This window comes from Vespa crabro, chromosome 3, assembly GCF_910589235.1.
Source record: "Vespa crabro chromosome 3, iyVesCrab1.2, whole genome shotgun sequence".
NCBI classification, from domain to species: domain Eukaryota; kingdom Metazoa; phylum Arthropoda; class Insecta; order Hymenoptera; family Vespidae; genus Vespa; species Vespa crabro.
In genome coordinates this window covers 12,162,762-12,182,777 of record NC_060957.1, presented here as the reverse complement: position 1 = coordinate 12,182,777, position 20,016 = coordinate 12,162,762, and the positions used below count along the sequence as shown (strand labels likewise).

General features: G+C 26.2%; 4 protein-coding genes across 10 annotated transcripts; 1 reads left to right on the top strand and 3 right to left on the bottom strand.

Annotated features, from left to right (window-relative positions):
- Positions 1-229: 229 nt before the first annotated feature.
- Positions 230-9,689, bottom strand: LOC124422742 (MATH and LRR domain-containing protein PFE0570w). Of its 7 annotated transcripts, none has more exons than XM_046959605.1 (14): positions 8,837-9,689; positions 4,838-5,199; positions 3,614-4,693; positions 3,185-3,531; positions 2,848-3,108; positions 2,447-2,770; positions 2,240-2,369; positions 1,978-2,162; positions 1,789-1,878; positions 1,637-1,694; positions 1,459-1,532; positions 1,276-1,375; positions 1,031-1,200; positions 230-903 (listed from the first exon to the last, which is right to left on the bottom strand). In XM_046959605.1, exons 2-14 carry the CDS (start codon positions 5,100-5,102, stop codon positions 808-810), a joined length of 3,180 nt encoding a protein of 1,059 aa, XP_046815561.1. In that variant the 5' UTR covers positions 5,103-5,199; positions 8,837-9,689; the 3' UTR covers positions 230-807. The 7 variants fall into 7 exon arrangements, with proteins under 7 accessions (XP_046815561.1, XP_046815557.1, XP_046815559.1 ...); XM_046959601.1 differs by having other exon boundaries at positions 4,838-5,178; XM_046959603.1 differs by lacking the exon at positions 8,837-9,689 and adding an exon at positions 6,350-7,134 and having other exon boundaries at positions 4,838-5,178.
- Positions 9,690-10,981: 1,292 nt separating this feature from the next.
- On the bottom strand, positions 10,982-13,447 carry LOC124423179 (serine/threonine-protein kinase RIO1). Its single transcript, XM_046960668.1, has 4 exons — positions 13,214-13,447; positions 12,036-13,039; positions 11,468-11,961; positions 10,982-11,357 (listed from the first exon to the last, which is right to left on the bottom strand). The coding sequence occupies exons 1-4, from the start codon at positions 13,267-13,269 to the stop codon at positions 11,256-11,258; spliced, it is 1,656 nt and encodes a 551-aa protein (XP_046816624.1). The 5' UTR covers positions 13,270-13,447; the 3' UTR covers positions 10,982-11,255.
- Positions 13,448-13,868: 421 nt separating this feature from the next.
- Positions 13,869-17,221, top strand: LOC124423178 (dystrophin-related protein 2-like). Its single transcript, XM_046960667.1, has 10 exons — positions 13,869-14,128; positions 14,193-14,400; positions 14,514-14,757; positions 14,835-14,946; positions 15,063-15,229; positions 15,294-15,409; positions 15,484-15,706; positions 15,791-16,106; positions 16,168-16,467; positions 16,653-17,221. The coding sequence occupies exons 1-10, from the start codon at positions 14,029-14,031 to the stop codon at positions 16,772-16,774; spliced, it is 1,908 nt and encodes a 635-aa protein (XP_046816623.1). The 5' UTR covers positions 13,869-14,028; the 3' UTR covers positions 16,775-17,221.
- Positions 17,092-19,889, bottom strand: LOC124423182 (glycerophosphodiester phosphodiesterase 1). The gene is made up of 6 exons (XM_046960672.1): positions 19,865-19,889; positions 18,974-19,557; positions 18,306-18,481; positions 18,027-18,228; positions 17,705-17,934; positions 17,092-17,576 (listed from the first exon to the last, which is right to left on the bottom strand). Exons 2-6 carry the CDS (start codon positions 19,307-19,309, stop codon positions 17,438-17,440), a joined length of 1,083 nt encoding a protein of 360 aa, XP_046816628.1. The 5' UTR covers positions 19,310-19,557; positions 19,865-19,889; the 3' UTR covers positions 17,092-17,437.
- Positions 19,890-20,016: the final 127 nt, after the last annotated feature.

Genomic DNA, 20,016 nt, shown 5'->3' with positions numbered 1-20,016 from the left:
GGCTTTGTTTTTATAAATTTTACATGATAATTATTATCACTACACACTGAATAATTTAATTTGAAAAGATTCTATAAATCAATTAAAATTTCTCTGACGGAAGAAAAAGAAAGAAAAATTACAAGTATAAATAATTTACGCGCCGCTGATCTAAATGATAAGAATAGTTTACAATGACATATCAATACTTATTATCAAAGGAGTTCGAATCGTATAAAAATTAAGCAACTTGTGCTTACTAAAGATTTATTCGTAATATCTAGAATTATTAATTTCTTGATTAATAAGAGATTCACATAATCACATACATACGTATAAATTAAAGGAAACTTATTAAGAGTTTCTATAAATTAGTTGGTCTATAAAAAGAAGTAAAAAAATGACAAGCCCTACTTTGAACACTTTTTTTCACATCTTTCTCGACACTCTGTTTCCATAATGGATTTGTTTCGTCAGTTTTCTTTTCTTTTTCGTAATATGCTTCACAAACCACCCTTTGCTATTTTGAGTGAGTATTATTATATATTAAATAGGAATATATATTTGGACTAGAATAATTTTCTGACATATTTCATTTATAAAATTTATACAATCGATATAATTACAAGTTACCAATCACTTATTTTTTTGTTCAAATAAAACGAATATTTTACGATGAAAATGTAAAGTAACTGATAATAATGTAATTATATTTGTTATGTGGGCTGTGAAGCATCTTTCATTGTGTATACAAATGTTATATTTAAAATTAAAAAAGTTCTAAAGAGAATATATCTCGTACATATGAATATTTCCACAATTCATATTTTACAAAGAAATATTGCCAGGTGCACTATACTGTCCTTTCCTGGAATGTGTATCGACTGCTCTGACTGCAAAGTAATAATTGTTACCTTCTGAAAACTAAAAAATTTATGATTTATAACTCGTTATTATAATTTATATAACTCGTATAAAATTATTATTATTTTTGTTTTTTATTATTATTACTATTATTATTATCATTATTATTATTATTATTATTATTCACCTGAGTAAGAGTACAAGCCATAGGCAGTGGTAGAGCTCGAACATCGCCAACTTTTTTCCAAAGACCTGTGCTTGGAGGTACACCTGCGACTTCTTGATAAGCATATAATTGGTAACTAACTATATCGGCGTATTTTTCCGAAAGTGTCATATTCCACGATAACACTATACCTAGAAAATATAAAGCATATAATGATTATTTTGATAATTAATTTTTCATGAATAATTTATGTACATGATACATACCATTTGCAACTTTGGATATTTTTAATGAAGGAGCTGGCGGAGGCAGTTTTGATACAGGATTAATGGCATAATGAGGAGAGTCTGGAAGAGGTGCTGGATGCTAAAATAAATTATGATATTTTAATAGATTAATTTATTATATTTCAAAGAAAAAGTAATTTGTTCTATTTGTAAATAACCTACTTTTTTTAGTTGTACATTTGGACCAGCAGATGTTGTTATTACACGTACAGTACCATTTGCATTTGTTGAAATGCCTAAATAATTTATATTTAAAAAAAAAAAAAAAAAAAAAAAAAAAAAAAAAAAACACGCATTAATGTGAATTAGATAGAAATATAATATAATCAATATTGCTTACCATTTTTATATGCAAGAGTTGTAAATGGTGGCCTATTACCTGAATTTACAGGTCGTATCTATAAACCATGTAATCTCAAATAATTTACAGAACTATTGTTAATACGTCACATTGATTTAATCTCTTATCTATGAGATAATATATTGCTATACCTGATTAGAATTTGATGTTATTAATAGCTGTCTTCCTGCACCAACTCCACTTTGCATTACATATGCTAATCTAGGTGCGTTCATATTATTCTACAAAAAGAAAAAAAAAAAAAAAATACACTCATTTATGTATTGAATATTATTGTTAAGATGATATTTATAAGGCATGAAAAAGAGTACTTTACATACTACTAAAGCAGTTGGTGTTGGATGACTCGCTGTATGCACCACTCTGATGTTAGCAGGTTGAGTCGTTATAGCTACATTTGCAGGAATTGTTTGAATTACTCTAGGAAAACAGGGTTGCGGTGTTTTCTGTTTAACGTTTACTCCTGGATCTGTGCTTGTGCTCACGCTTGTTATACTTACTGTAGCTGCAAATAATATACAATACATTGTACAATTATCTTATATTATAAAATTACATATATAAATTTACTTCGAAACATACATTTATTTTTTTCTTCTTCATCTGTTAAATCAATGAGATCATTAGTCTTCGTTTTAGAAACATTAATCGTTGTACTTTGTCGATTTGTTTGAAGTGGAACTTTTCCATTTAGTACAACTGTTTGTTGTTGCTGTAAAATTAATTGTCAAATATATAAATATCATACTAAGTCCTTTTGTTTTTATAATTATAGTTTACAATCCGTACATTTGGTAATAATTGTTGAATATTATTGGGTTGATTTTGCAAATTTACAGAGTGTTGAGGTTCAACATTCTTAGACACAACCAAAGCAGTTGGAGTCACAGTAGAAATTAATGGTGGAGGCTGCACTACATTGTGCGATATAGTAACAGGTTGAGCAACTATAGGTGTCTCAAGTTTCCTGGGAGATCTTACTTTTATTCCTTTTCTTTGATTTAGTGCATTATTGTTCGTTTCATTAACTACAGAATTAATTGTAGTGGATATATTTACAGATTTTAATGTAGGACTTTGATGTAACTGTCTTAAACTTTGTATTCCATGTTCCTATATTTATTAAACAACTAAATAAAAGGTTGTAAATCAAAACTTTAGATAGATTATTAATATTATTTATATATTACCGTAATAAAATTAACTTGTAATCCAACAGACCGATTAATCTTTATCGGTGCAGTTGGTTTATCATTATTTGCCCGTCGATCTGCCGCATTACGACTTAAAACCATTTCAAAATCCTTAATTTGTTTTGCTAATAGTTGACACCTAGTACGCGTTGCTTCCTGATTTTTTTCAGATATTCGTGCTTGCTCTCTCAATCTTCCAATTTCACCACGCATTGTTATAGTCTCTACAATTTTCTGTATTAAAAGTTCCTCCAGTTCCTGAAGCATATTTTATGTTAATCATATATTTGTATTTATATTACCATTATCATAGACTGTCTAAATATATTCTTACTTCTTGTTTTAATTTAGGTAATTTTTCTTTGAGATCTCTTCTGAAAAACTTATGTATATAATTAAGACTTTTAATATCATCCCTGTGATCATCTTTTATCGTAACATCTTCGAGCTCTGAACTTCTGAGCCTTTTGTTATTACCATTAATAGTTACGTCCATATCAGAACAATTTCGTTTTAATGAAGGAGAAAGAGATTCCATGTGTTGATTAGCTTTATGATTTACAGTTACAAATTTATCAGAATTATCACTAGATTCTACATCACTATCCTGTACTAAGAACTTTTTCCTTATGATTTCTTCTGCATTTTTTGCTGTTCTTCGTTTCTGTCGCCCTTCTATTCCTAAAACAATTTTTCTATTTAATGTATGTATCTTTATAATATTCGAAAAATATTATTCATTATTATAATACAATATTCATACCTTGCCTATTTTCTTGAACATTATCTCGTGCTAATAAAGCAGCCAATTTTTTTGATCGTCTTCTTCTGCGTGGTTTTGGAATTTCTAAATTTCTTTTTTCACTTTCATCATTTACATTTTTTGTATCGCCAGTGGACTCTAATGACGTAGCTCTACTTACTATTGACGAACTTTCATCATTAGAAATTAAAAGTTCGTTAATGTCACTGTCCACATTAATAGCTTCTGATGTTGATTGATTAATATTACGTGTATTATTGTTATCAGAAATAATTTTTGATGAATTCAACTTTCCAGTTTGCTTTTTTAAAGAATGATTATCAGACAAATTTGGAGATTGACATGAATTGATTTCATCGTCTAAAACCTTTTTACCACATTTACTATTATTAACTTTTTGATCGATTATAAGACAGTTTTGTACAGTTTTACTATTATCATTATTAAGATTTGATATTGCATGTTGGCTATTTTCCTGACATTGATTTAGTATAGTAGTGCTTGTATTAATTTTCTGTTTATCCTCAGAATGTTCATCAATCGTAGAATTATCATTCTTACTATTAGAAACAGTCATATTATAATTGCTGTTTAATTCTTTGTCATTTTTAATTAGTCTTAAATTCTGTTTTCCATCATAACATTGATCATTTTGTTTAATATCTACTTCTTCATTCTGATCCTCTAACTTTAATTGACTGCACTCTTTATCTTCATTTTTTTCTTTTAAGGAAGATTTATCATTTTCTTTACAAATCGAATTATTTAAATTCTTAGAATTATTTAGATCATCAGCTAATTTACTATCATCACAATTTTTTTTAATCAAATTACAATTTTTCGTTTTTGTTGTTTTTTCATTTTTATTTTTTGTTTTCGAAGAATTATTAACCGATTCATTATTACATTCTTCACTGATTAATTTATCATTATCCTTACTGATTAAAATTATATTATTTGTTTTTTTGTAATTAGATTTTAAAATCTTTATCTCTTTATTTTCTATGTTTATATTATCCTCTTTATCATTATCTATTTCATTATCAGATTTTTTATTACATTCTTCTTCATTTTTCTCATCTATAATAGAATTGAACATTGTCGTTTAATTAACGAAATTATTAGATATTAATTTTGATTGGAAAATTATAATTTTTCTGACAAAATATTTATTATATTATACTCTTGAAATAAAACATTGAAAAATATATAATTGTAGCTTACCCATATTTTCTGTTTCTTTATCACTTTGATTAGGATTTATACATGTTAAGGTAACTTCTTCTACTTCGGCCTCATCATCAGATAATCGTAAACGCAAACTATCATCTGACAAGGCTTCTTCTTCATCTCCATCTTCACCTGTTCTGTATAAAAGTTCTTCTTCTTTTTGTTTTGATAATTCATCAGTATTTTGTATATCGATTTGTGCATGATTAGATGCAATGGACGTGGAAACATGCACTGTATCATTCCTTAATGTCTCCATTATTTAAAGAGAGGCAGTATATAGAGAAATATCACAGCAATCTCATTTATTTTGTAACACTTTACTGTTTTTTAATCTGTGAATAATCCAAATGTAACTACATTGAGAATTATTTATAATGAAAATTTCTTCATGTAGTTATTACTATTCTTATTTATAATATTTACTCTCTTCTCACAGAAATAAAGAAAATAATTAATCTTAGTATTCTAATATATATTCACTGCTTTTTTATTTACTATTAAATCATATAGAATTCCAATCTATTATCAATATATTCATACACACATCATAATAACAATTAGATATTGTGCGTGCGTGTGTGTTTGTATATATTAATAATAATAATTTTAAATTATTGTGTTTTCTATTTCAAATTATATCATATAAAACAAACAAAATTGTCTTATTACCAAAAACAAAACAAAAAAAAAAAAAAAAAAAAAAAAAAAAGAAAAAAAAAATAGAAAAAGTAGCATTACAATTACGGATTAACAAATGACAAATGACAAATAAAAAAAAATACATAAATTTATCACTTGAAAATAATGAAAAAATTGTAACAGCTCACCACAAAGATTAGTGAATTATCCAGCAAAATTTTCAATTTTACTTTCATACCGAAACAAATTAACTACCAAATCATCGAATTATTAAAGAAAAAGGAAATTTTGTTAAAGCATCAATAAATCTTTGGATTACATATCCCAAAGATCATCTAATCATTCGAATAATCGTGAAATAATTCCCGTTACATGCATAACAATGATCTCAATCATATTTCATTGATACGATAAATATTGAAAGTAATTACTTTATAATATGACGCGTATCGAAAATTTTTCTTATCTACCCACATTTTTTTTCTATTCGTTCGTACGTTTGAACGAAAATTTAATATTCTTTCACGGTACATTTTCAAAAAAATCATAAAATTTGAAATTATTTGCAATACGAAGACCGGGGACACGCTGTCGTACGCATATATACACTAAGAGAGAAATCAATGAATAAACCGACACAAAACAAAAATGTTCGTTAAGAATCACTAAAAACGAACATATTGTGTAGAAAGTTGGCATGTCATACTTCGAATTCAGATCAATGCTCTCCGCACGATGTCAGCACTTACGTCATTCAGGCGATTCGCGCGCTAAATACATAGTACAATTTTTTTTTTAAATTTAATCGAAAACTAAATCAGTTACCGTTCAGGAAAATATAAAATATTAAAAAAAAAATCGTACCAATGATAATTGAGATTTCAATGAAATATCAATTTTATCACTTCCGTATAATCGAATGTGTAACGTCAAAGGGCCCCCTTAGTCAACGCGCCGTTATTACGGTCGGCCCTGGCCCATAAGTAGTGGAATATGCAAGATGGCGGACCGACAATATATACTGTATTCAATTCTCTGCTAAAAAATTATATTCATCAGCCGTAATACATTTGGCAAAAAAAAAATGGAGGATATCGTAAATCAAAAGAAAATAGTTTTTTTTTTCGTGTCTAATTGTCCTCAACGTGTATGGCACGTATAAAGAACACTTTTGAATACACTAACGTATCAAACGCACGCTTTGTAAAAGCATACACGAACTCGCGTATCATTGACTAAAGGAAACGAATCACGAAATAGTTCGTTTCGATGAAAGATTTATATACCATTTATCGATATATTTGCATATATATATACATATATATACTAATACAATCGATTTACATATATATTGCGTAAATGTCATCGAAAATATAAGATTATCGATAGGTTTGGACAGTGTGAACGTAGAACACTGAACCTAGGCCCCGAGATGTGTTCCGACGAAATTAACCGAAGATACACGAAGAGGATTTACTATGGTAGCTGTCTGTATCGCAACACGGAGGGGGATATATCCATTTCGGTCATTCCGAAGTAAATAAAGATGTCCCAAAAAGAATATTTTCTTCTTCAAAAATATGTTGATCCTTTCTTTGTAGACTGTTGAGTGGCTTAATCGAGTAGACCTGTGATAGCTAACGTACTATTGAAACGTTACTTTTTTTTTAGTATATATATATTACTCATTTCTATTAATATTAATACACATATATATATATATATATATATATATATATATATATATATATATATATATATATATAAATTATTTCACATTTCTTATATTTATTAATATTAGGATATGTTTTAAACGTTCGTAAAGTTTGAAGTAGGACATAATAGTATTTAATAGTTGAAATATAACAAGAAATTTGTATAATGCTTATAACTTTTTTGTTTTTTTTTGGTCGATTAAACATTATCTAATTTTTTTTCGATCATGAAACGCATCAATGAAAATATACAGATTAGATAAGATGTAAATAAAAAATAACAAGCATGTGCATGATGTACGTACGCGTGTTTTATAATCTATATTTTCTATTGATACATTTTTACCTACATATGTAACAGTGCAATTCTACTTTTGGAAGATATTTATATAGATATTTTCAATTGAATGATCATTGAAAATTATTAATCTATAATTATAATGCTCTTTAATAATAACAAAAAATAATTATTTGTTTGCATTAAAAATATTCATTAATATATAAATATTGATACTTTAACCTAATAAAACTGACAAGTTCTCTTTATTGAACGGTCCATGAATAGCCCCACCCTCGCATATTCTGCGCCTTTTGATAAGACCAACGTGCGCTATACTAGCAGTACAATGTTTAAGCTATGTGGTGGGAGAAATCATGTGATTATACGCAAAACATTTGATCGATTTTTACTTTTATACTTCGATTTATACTTTGATTATAATCTTTATATCCAACCTACTTGTATTTATTTTAATTCTTTTTATTTATTTATTAGTTTTTTAATATTATTTTTTTTTTCTACTTCAGTCCTGTGTATGTTGCACTGTTATATATATATAACATATATGACGAATATATAAAATATTTTGTCTTAAATAGAAAAAATAACTACAAAATATTACAACAAAATTCGTACAATATTAAAAAAAAAAAAATTAATTTGTGTTAAGGTATTACAATCGTTCGATCGTAACATTACAATTATATATTAAAGATTTTGCTATTAAGGACAGTATTTTACATTTCTCATAATTATATTTCAATCGAAAGTAAATTAAAATAATAAATAATTCAAGATCTATAGATTCTGTGTATTGTCAAAATAAAACAAAACATCATCATGTCGACCATTTCATACGAAACAACAAAATGGCGTATCCAGGAATTCTAAAATGGTTGCTTTTGGATCCAGTAGTAATCGTCTATATATACACATAAGTGTATATATATATACATATGTACCCATACATGTAGCAATACATATACGTATGGATGTAATTCCGGATATTGCGATTAAAAGCTTGGGACTTAAGGCCCATAGTTACTGACGGTACTTCTTTTATTATATGAAAAACTATATCATTGAGATTATTATTTGTAAACTCTTGAAAATAAAGATAACAAAACTACAATTAGATATTGTTACAATACCGCGAAAGATAAATTCTTATTTTATACTTAACAATCAATAATATAATTATTCCTTAAAAATACAAAAATTGTAATAGGTTAATGTACTCTATCAACACTTGTATTCAACCATAACCACTTCGATTAGATTATAGTGATTATTTAAAAAATGGACGATATCTATTTATACTACTATGAAAAATGATGATACTATATGTAAACTTACATCACAATATTGAGTAGAAGACTGTAGTCAATGGTGCACATATAATCCACGTTTCGAAAACGTATGTTTATTACAAATATACTAAGAACGAAGACACACTTCTATACCACTTCATCGTATAACTGCAACATTGCACTTCGAGCAAGCAAAATGCGACGTTGTCACTTCTTCTCTTTTATCCGTTATTACACGCAATGTGTGTGTAGACGCAGTTTTCAGATTCCAAATATTCTTAAAGATCCAGGATAAATCTTAAATTCTCATGAACGGGAATATATTAATTAATGTGTAAGTTTCTTATTGATGTTATAGAGTTAATATACACTCGTTTTCGTATATGTATTTTATCAAGTAGCATAAGTATCCTACACACGCATGCGCGTAACGTTAACAACCTCTTACATATTTCAGTCGAATCTTAAATTCTTTTGGAATTTATATGTTGCATGAAATTTGTTTTTTTTTTGCCTTTTTTCCTTCATACTACCTGCACCCTTTTCTTCTCCTAAATTCATGTTCTACAAGATACGTAATATTACATGTGTATATATTTATCCTTTTTGTATCTGTTTCTCTCATTCAACAAAGATAACTTGCACATCAGGTTACACCACAAAAATTAAGAATACCACATTTATTATTTTCTTATAAAATCTCTTTCTCTCTCTCTCTCTCTCTCTCTCTCTCTCTCATTCTCTCTCTCTTTCTCTCTTTCTGTCTGTCTTTTATCTCCCTATCGTACGATTTATATTAATAATAAATTTCAAAAAATATACGATATTTTAAACATATATAAGTATGACATTTAAATTAATGAGACATGAATACATAATGATATATACAAATAAATGTATCAAATCCCGAATATGAATATATTATTTTTTTTTTTTATATTATAAAATCTGAAAATATATTAATGATATAGGAAAAAAAAAAGAAATTATACATTTGTTAAAATCTTATAGTTAGTATTCTTTCTAATCTATTTGATAAAAGAACTGTAAGAGGACAGAACTATATAATAAAATAAATTGTTTATTAATTTTAATTGTAATTTATCTTTTTTAAATAACTAACTTTTTTGTCGTTATTAAGTAAAGAATTTTCGATCAGTGATGTACCTTGAATTTTATGCGCGTGCGTCAAAAATTACTGATATATAAAACACAGTAAAAATAATAGAATTACTTAGAAATCATTATGAAGAAGAATTACTATATGTATCAAATAATGAAATATCTAACGGCCGCTTGCGCTCGCGCGAATTTTATTGATTATGATTAAACAACAAGGTTGTAAGAAGTTGGAACGTATAAGTTGGATAAGAATCTTATACACGTTAACATGCAGTTCTATATGTATTTATAAATGTTACTAAAACACAAGCATAGACTACTTCAAAATTGCCAAGTATATTTAATTATATCGTATATATTAACAGATATTCGAATACTAAAGTGCAAAAATAAATTGAAAAGAACAACTAATATAATGTGTTACTAACCTGAAAGTGTGTTAGCATTCTTTATAATCATATATTTATTATTAAATCAATCATATTAAAGTAATCATAAACCTACTATTTCTAAAACAAGGGAACTTAAATTTATATAATGAAATACATATACATATGTTTATTAATGTTTTTATAATTTTTGATAAAATCATAATTAACCCTTCTCCCCCAGGATAAAATTTATATAATAAATATATTGTAAAGTTAGTTTTAAATAATTTTAAAAATAACTGGTTGATATAATCTAATATTTTTGATATATTATTTTAGTATCCAATAATATTAATTTATGCGAATGTGATTTTTTCACAAAGATGATATTAATTTATTTTGTTGGTCATAATAGGAATTAATAATTTTTTCGATTATCAGTTTTATGTTATCACTTTATTGTAATATATAATTCTATCAAACTTAGTGAATAATTAAATTTATTTAAATGTAAATGAGTTAAAGGTAAATGAGTTATATAAGACATGATATCTTTTCATGTAATTTGTTATATAACTTATATTGCAATAGCAATATTATGATGTAATAAATTCTACAAATCCTTTATATTTATGTAACAGATTTCGAACGATCTAATATGAAAATTATTATATCGTTAGTCATATTTGTCATTAAAAAAAACATGTACTATAATTATAATTTTTAAATGGAAAAATTTTTTTTTTCTGAAATAAAACTTAGAAGAAATTTTAGGTTAATTAAAACTTTTTAATGCATACTACTATATCGATAAATTTTTTGTTATTAATCTCATTAGTAAAATAAATTTCAATTTTTTTAAGATGAACTGTGACAAATATGTTAAATTTACAATATTTAAAATATAAATGTAATGTATTTCAGATACAATATTGTTTAAAATTTGATATATTTATATAATGTAAAACATTTCTATTTCTTTTTAAGTAATCTCTCTTTCCTTTTCTTTATATGCTTTTTAACTTTACTTTTTCTCTTCTCAGCTTGTTGTTCTTTAACAGCTTTTTTGCGGGCCTATAAATAAATTCATTATAAAATCATTGTATATTAGTTGTAAAATTGAAAGTGCAAGAACATTTAATTCAAGTTCAACAAAAAATTAATAGAAAAAACCAATAAATAACCTTTTTGCTTTCGGGACTCTCATTTCGAGGACGTGCAGAACTAACAAATTTAGATTCATTTTCTTTACTACTTTCATCGTCTGTATCTTCAGTATCTGAACATGTACTTTCTTCTTCTTCTTTTGCATCATTATCTAAAATATTTTTTTTAGTCTTATCGGTAATAATATCAGGTGTTTCATTAGGTTTTGACAAATCTGCTTTTAATCCAATTAACGTTTTATAGATCAAATCTTCTTTTCCTGATTTAGCAAGTTTTATATCCCGTTCTATATCAATCACTTGACTTAATCTTTGCGGTATATAAGCTTGCTTAAAAACCTGTTCATTTATTTCCTGATCAGGACAACTTTCATGATTTATTTTTTGTTGTATTTGATTTGACACGGTATCTAAATATTCATCCATGTTATTTTCATTCACGGTTGGATCCGTTATAAAGTCAAACAGTGCTTTTACTGACATTACACATACGTCATTTTTCTTAAAATATTCTAAAAGCAATATAAATAATTCGATTAATTTTATATTATAATTCATTTTACTTAACATTAATCTGAAGACTAACCAGTAATATTTGTACAATCTTTCCTAAGAAATTCAAGAGCCATAGGATGATCATGTTCAACTGATTGAGATACATCTATTATTACAATAGATCCATCATGATAGAGCATATTGTATTCACTTAAATCAGCATGAACTAATTTACATTTATTGTACAATTCCCACATGATTTTTATACACTTTCTATAAAGTTTTCTAAATTTTGAATCAGTAAGAGCAACATCTTTCAATTTAGGTGAAGGCCAACCATTGGTACCAATAAAGTCCATTAATAATACATGACTACGTAATAGAATAGGTTTAGGAGCATTTACACCTGCTTGATCTAAGCGTGCTAAATTTCGTAATTCTTTTTCAGCCCATATCCTTACCATTTTGCGTGGATTGTGGCGACAATATCCATGCCGAAAACGAAATTCTCCGGTTACATATTTATCACGATCTTTAAATTGTAAAATCGAAGTTTTATAGATTTTTATCGCAAATTCAACACCAGTTTTAGAAATTGCATGATAAACATTAGCTTCTTTTCCAGTAGAAATACAACCATTAATCTCAGAAATTATTCCTTGATTTAAAAGCTTAAACAATATCATTTTGGTCCGAGGATCCATAACTTGCTCAACCGTTGCACGATCATGTTTATCTTTTGTTCTAATGCGATCTTTTTCCATACGTTTATCAGTTTTAATAAGAAAATTAGCAGCATGATCTGGTAGAGATGGTCCTTCATATTTTTCAATATTGATCTTATTTGCATAACGACGAAATAATTTATCGTTTGGTTGAAAATTAGAAATCTTACTAGAAGCAGCTTGTGCATTAGTATGTCGAGTATTTGGACTTTTTATATCCTTCTGACTACTACTGGCTTCATTTACATCCCAATCATAACTATCGTCTTCGAAATAATCTTCTTCATCTCTATCGTCAGTTATTGCTAATTCTTTAATATCTTCATCAAGTGTGCATTGAAATAATGGTGCTCCCTTTGAATTAACCACTCTGTGAATAATGAAATAAAATAAAATAAAATAAAATAAAATAAAATAAAATAAAATAAAATAAAATAAAATAAAAAACAAAATAAAATAAAATAAAATATTTATCTCTATGAACAATATAGGTTAACAAAATATAATTTATCGAAAATAGAAAAAATTATGAAAATATACATACGGTATTTCAGTTTCATCGGCATCGCTAAATTGTCCTTCATCATATGTTTCAAACATGATGTCAATATAAAATGAATTTCTTCAAAATAATGTTAGATTCAACTTACAATATTGTAATATATATACAACTATGAAGTAATTTAAGAAAGACTCAAATTATTAATGTAACATAATTTGTACAAATTATAAATAAAAAAAAAAAAAAAATAAATAAAAATAAGATTATAAATATTTTTCTTCTATTAAGTTTTAATAATTATTTCATTTGATATAATTTTACAAAAACTTTATATATGTATACACTTTTCATAAAGAGAACCATCCAATAATCGTAACCTTGGTCTATCGCGCACATCGTATTAGAAAATATTCCCTAGATATTCGCCACTCTGTGTATATTTTTTGTTCTATGGTTAATACGTAGGCGTCTTTTTGTTTACTTTCAACATTTAAAATATATCAAAATATATGCATAATTATTTCATTGGATTAACATAAAGTAAGTTCACTAATATTACGTTAATATGAAAACAATTATTTTTATAAGATATTCATTTTTATAAATTATATTTTTTCATACATTATAAAGAAAATTGAAATACAGATGCATATATTTCGAATATCTTTTTATATACCTTTTTTTACATTATCAATTGCATTAATCTAAGAAAAAAAATAACATAAAAAAATACATGCAATTTAAAATATGATATAAATATAAAAATGAAAATAATTACCATACGAACAATATCAATTTGATATACATGAATTGAACAATTCAATTTTGACAAGTTCTATATCAATACATATACAGCAATGTTAGATACCATGCGATCTGTAGAAGATTGTAATGCTATACGTTATGTATCGTATAGAACCGCTGTAAAAATGCAAGTAATACATCGAGAACTTCAAAGTAAGTAATATATTAAATAGAACATAACTATATAAATAATATATAATTATCTATTTTGTTTTAGTGCAATATGTACAGTTAGAATTAATAGCTGGTGTATTTGAACGTCATAGATTATCAATTACAGAAAATTCTGTAAACTTAGATCCAAGTGAAATAGAAGATGTTCTTTCTGACATTTATTTTGCAGCTCGTAAAGAATCTAACTTTGACTTTGATACTGATAACGTAACAAAGCTAGCTGTCAATTATATTTTATGTACCTTTGATAAGTAAATATAATTTATATATTATTTTTCTATATAATATTTGTTTACAAATTATATATTACAGTTAATAATTGATATTGTCATGGGAATATAGTAAAAAATATTAAATATTTTAGGCAAAATACTAGAAGTATTACAGTTTTTTCCGTAAAACTTGCATTGATATTAATGAGCTGCGGAAGATTGCAAGAGAAATATGGATATCTTTATCAGCAATTAGCCGATCATAATGCTTGTCTGTCCCGAGCTGGACTGCATACACTATTAATTAATATCTGTAAAATAACTGAAATGCTTGGAGAAAATATGACCTATGGATATCACCACATTCAATCACATATAGATAGTTGCTTCGAGAAAGTAATACATGATATTTAAATATTTTATTATATACTGCAATTGATATATACTTAATATTTTTTATATTCCAATTGTAGTCTCAAGGATGTTTAGGAGTTACAGAATCAGAATTTGCCACATGGATTATGCAAGAACCACCTTTACTTGTTTGGATAACAACATTCAATAGAATGAAATCTGCAGAACACAGTCAGTATTTTTAAGATAAATTTTTATATATATTTTTTTGATAAATTTATAACTATATTTATAAATATTTAATGCAATATTTCCAAGAACTTTTATCAAAAAATCTTTTCTTTCAGTTGTACACAATATAAAATGTTCTTCTTGTAAAGTAACACCAGTGCAAGGACCAAAGTACTCGTGCTTAAAATGTACTGGTTACCATCAATGTCAGGAATGCTTTTTACTAGGTAAAACAACTAATAAACATAAATTAAAACATCCGGTACGGGAATATTGTGCAAAGGTATGAGTTTTACATTTGTATGTTATAAAAATGAGAAATTTAATTAATATCTCTTTTTTCGTAGACATCAAATCGAGAAGCAACGAAACTAATTATTGAATTAATCAGAAATAAATTAAGATTGTGTCCTTCTAAAATGGTTATAATGAGCACAGAGGAATCACAGATAAGTGCTGTTAGGTTTGTTAATAAATTATAATTTTTATTTGTTAATATTTATGTGCTTTTTCTAATTTATTTATAATGTATTGTAGTAATGTAGCAAAACAATCAGATTGCTCCACATTAAGAAGTACAATCAAAAGGAAAATTTTAAGTGATCCTCAAAAGGAATTGCAAAGCATTATTATGCATTTAGAAGAAGAGAACAAGCAACTTCAAATAGAATTACTTGATATTCAGGGAGCTAGAGCGGAGAGACTTCATCGTCATAGAGCTACTATTGAATCCCAACTGCAACGGTTAAAAATATTAAAAGTATATATTAATCATAAAAATTGTTCCTAACACTATTGTATCATTATAACAATCTATTAATATTATTATTACATTTATTTGCAGAAATACTTATTTGCAGATCCTCCATATGAGGCACAATTTATTAATCGTTTACAAAGCACACCTATGCTTCCATTGTCATCTAGAGTTGCAGCTCTACCATTAGAATTTGAATTAAGTCCAATAATACATCAAGACACCCTAGAAAGACATTTATCTAATGTAACTGATAGAAACAAAATACAAACCTCAAGTAATTTCAATACATCATTAGACAAAAATGATACAAATGGTCTTACTTGTAGTGAAGAAGCATCTTCAAGTTCATTTGTTAAAGCACCTAGTAGCACATGTATAGAATTAAGCACATGGATAGGAGGTAAATAATTATAGCTTTATAATAGTGTGTACAAAAATTTTCACATTTTTGTTGTCTTTAGGAAAACGATCGGAACTAAATTTACCCGATAGTGGCTTTTCTCAGTGGTTAAATAATGGAGATTCTAATTATAAAGATGATAGACAAAGCAATAAACTTGCAATAGGAAATATTGCTTGTAATGAATCTCCAATAACAATTTCTGATTCTCCTGTTGGACCTCAAAGAGATAATACACCTTCTTCTCTACAACGACCTGATAAGCATTCACAACACAGTAGTTTACAAAATATTCAAGGAGATCTCAATGATATATTAGATAGATTGCAAAACATGGTTGCAAATGATTGTTTACTAGAAGGTAAGTAATTTTAAAAACAATTTTTTTTTTTTTTTTTTTTTTTTATAGACGAAAGCAATATAATTATAAAAATATATTGTATTGAATAATTTGTAAGAAAAAATTGTATTATATATATTTCTACTTGTACTTTTTTTTACATCTTATAACTATTTTACAATAATAAGCATTTTTATTGTATACAGAGTCCTATGTTGTCAATGATAATTGCAAATTAAAGCGAGCAACAACAGAAATGGAAGATCTATTAACTGATCTTATTGAAGGCATGGAATCTCGTAAAACTAAACTTACTACTATTGTTTGAGAATTTACAAAGATTATTTTATAAACAAAGACCAGAATAAGAAGTTAAGTATGATAATAAATATATTATTTTCCGTCCATTTTTGATTATGAAGAACGTAATCATATAAATATAAAAGTGTAACCATCTTGTTTCTAAAAGTAAATAAAATAACAAGATTTTTTAATGCAAAAAATTGTATTGTAAATACATATAAATTTGTATTTGATTGTAAATAAATATAAATTTGATTTAGATGCATTTAAATACAAGGTGGTATCACTTGAATGTAATTGTATAATAAATATTATAATATATATAAGCCTTTTGTATATCGTTTACACTAATTTTTATATTTGATACTGTTTGAAGCTACGTTATATTTCATGTAATATAAAAATGTAAAAATGCAATTTTAATTAAAAAAAAAAAAAAAAAAAAGAAAAAAAATAAGGTTGAAATAACATTGACCATATTTCCCAGTCTAATATTAAAATTAAGTTCTCTTTTAAGTTAAAATGTAGCGATAAGTTAAAAAATGGTGTACAAAATCGTTTTCATCAATTGATGAATAGACTAGAGTATCAAATGTTATGCACTCTGTGCTAAAATTATCAAATTGTAAGTATACAATATTGGTACTACATACATTTTGTTAAATATTGAATAAATATTAAAGTAATATTATACTTTTTCTGCTAATAAAGTATCTGTCAAATATGTAACTTTAAGCAGTCTAGAAAAGTGTAATTTCTCTGATGGCAAATTGACGGTCCATGCTATCACACGAATTCCACGATTATGCCATTGTTCAATAACACGCCTAAAATATAACCGATTTTTAGTTTCTTATATTTAATTAATTTACAACTATACCAGTATTATCAAAATTTTTATATATAATTTCAATGTTTAATATCAACAATAAATACTATAGATAAAATAACTTACAGGTTTATTATATCCTTGTGTAAAAGAATAGTAGATATCCCTACAATGTAATAAATAAAACTTGGTAATGCCCATTCATATAAAATTTCCATTATGCAAGCTGCCAAATGTTTAAATGGATTAACAAAACGTGATGGTCCTGGTCCATTTATTCCTAAATAAGATTCCCTTGAGAAGTAATACGGTCTCCAAGCTAAACTAGATACAATGCGTGGTTCTTTCCTTCTAATCTAAATTTGTTATTTGTTATAATTAAATATACTTTTTTTATGACAAAAGTTTTATATAATACTTTTTATGAAATATATAAACATTAACATACCAAATATACAATCACAGGATTAAAACTTGAGACAATTGCTTTCTTAAATAAATTTGGATTTTCTTTGTAAGCATCCAATACTACCTGTATTATATCTAATCTTGTTTCTTTGATATCAATAATTATACGTTGATCATTGTTTAAACATATTTGTAAAGCATCTTTGAATAATGCAATTTTTTCACCCTCAAGAAATTTATTCCTTTGACACAGAAAAATAAATTCCATGAGTCAAGAAAAAAAAAAATATAATCATAAAATAATTACATTAGTAAATACCTAAGTGGATGATTAAATGTGATATCTAATTCCTTCAATTGATCCCAAGTCATTTCACTAACTACACCCTTTTGACCTGTAAGTCTTTCAATAGTAATATCATGAAATAGTACTGGAATGTTGTCTTTTGTAAGAATTAAATCAAATTCAATTGCAGTACATCCTTTGTCTTTACTCTGTGAAATAAACCAATAATTAAGAATTTAGATTAGACAACATAAATATAAAATATATATAAAACTTTTGTAATTATAATGAAAAATCTTTTTATGTTAGCCATATCAAGTAATTTGAATATTTTGTTCTCTTTGTTTTATATAAATATGGTTAATAGTTATAGTATTCATAAAAAAACTTTAGTTACTAAAATATTTTAAACATTACAGCTATTCGATTAGTATATGTTTTGAAGCCACACCAGAGCAAGCAACTGTTCATTTTGACAAACAATATAAAAAGGATTACAAAACACAATGTTATAAATGCTTTGAAAATTCATATTAAGAAAAAAATTAAAGCCATCAATATATTAATATATTGGATATAAATTAATAGCATATAATAATATTAGAATACTAGTGTTTTAAATATTCAGAGCTATTATCTATGTGTCATGTCTATGACTATAAAAAATTTAATTAAGAAAAAGTCATTAAATATAATTTTACATTTTGAAAAGCCGACAAGCTGTTCTCAGGGTAATCATATCCTCCACCACGATGAGCTATAACAGACATGCAATATCGTTCTCCATCACCCTGGTTCTCAGTCGTATGTACTTCCTTTCCTATGAAAAAGGGATTCACACCAAGTACTTCATTCACAATACTTGCATGTGGAGGTGGAACTCGAACTATTTTCAATCCAATCAATATGATCAAAGAACCCCAAAAAATCCAAGGTATGCGGAAACTGTATAAAATGCTCACTAACACAGTCCATGTCGCTTCAAGAAATATCCACAATAAAGCACTATTTAAAATTAGTTCGACAGTCCCATGCATCTTTGTCAATAATATCTATGTTTAATTTATGTTACGTTATTTTTGCAAGAAAATTGAGTTCTACTAGAAATGTTTATTCAATTTTAGTCTTATGCCATTTAATAATGTTTCACTGCATAATTACGCAAAATCGATGATTCATACACTTCATAGTACATTATTGTATAAACGATATTTGTCGTAGTAGGCCGACCTTTACATTTATTTTACTACATAAACGTTATAAAAATATGTCATCTTCTGTAAATCTGTAATCATAAAAATTATTTCTTTTTGAGAACACTAAGATCACATTTCTGTGAATATAATTAAAATATAACGCGCGCATATATATTAATCATCATATCATTTGAAGTTTTTTAAACAATCAAAAATGAGGATAAAAGACACAGCATACAACTAATCGAATAAATTATTGATTAAATACATTTGCATAATTAACTAGCAATAAAAGATTGATTTTATCAATGATCACGATTACATTCATGTATTTGAGATAAATTAATAATCTTAAATTCGGAATTAAATTTTCTGAATACAGAACTATGTACTTACACTATAATCAAATTTTTCCTTTACTATAATCAATTCTTTCCTTGTTATCAATAGATCTGTAACTTCACATCGAATGGACATAAACTTGCTTTAAGAGAATCACATGACACAACGAGAACAAATCGTAAGTTGGTAGGAACATTAGCATCTAT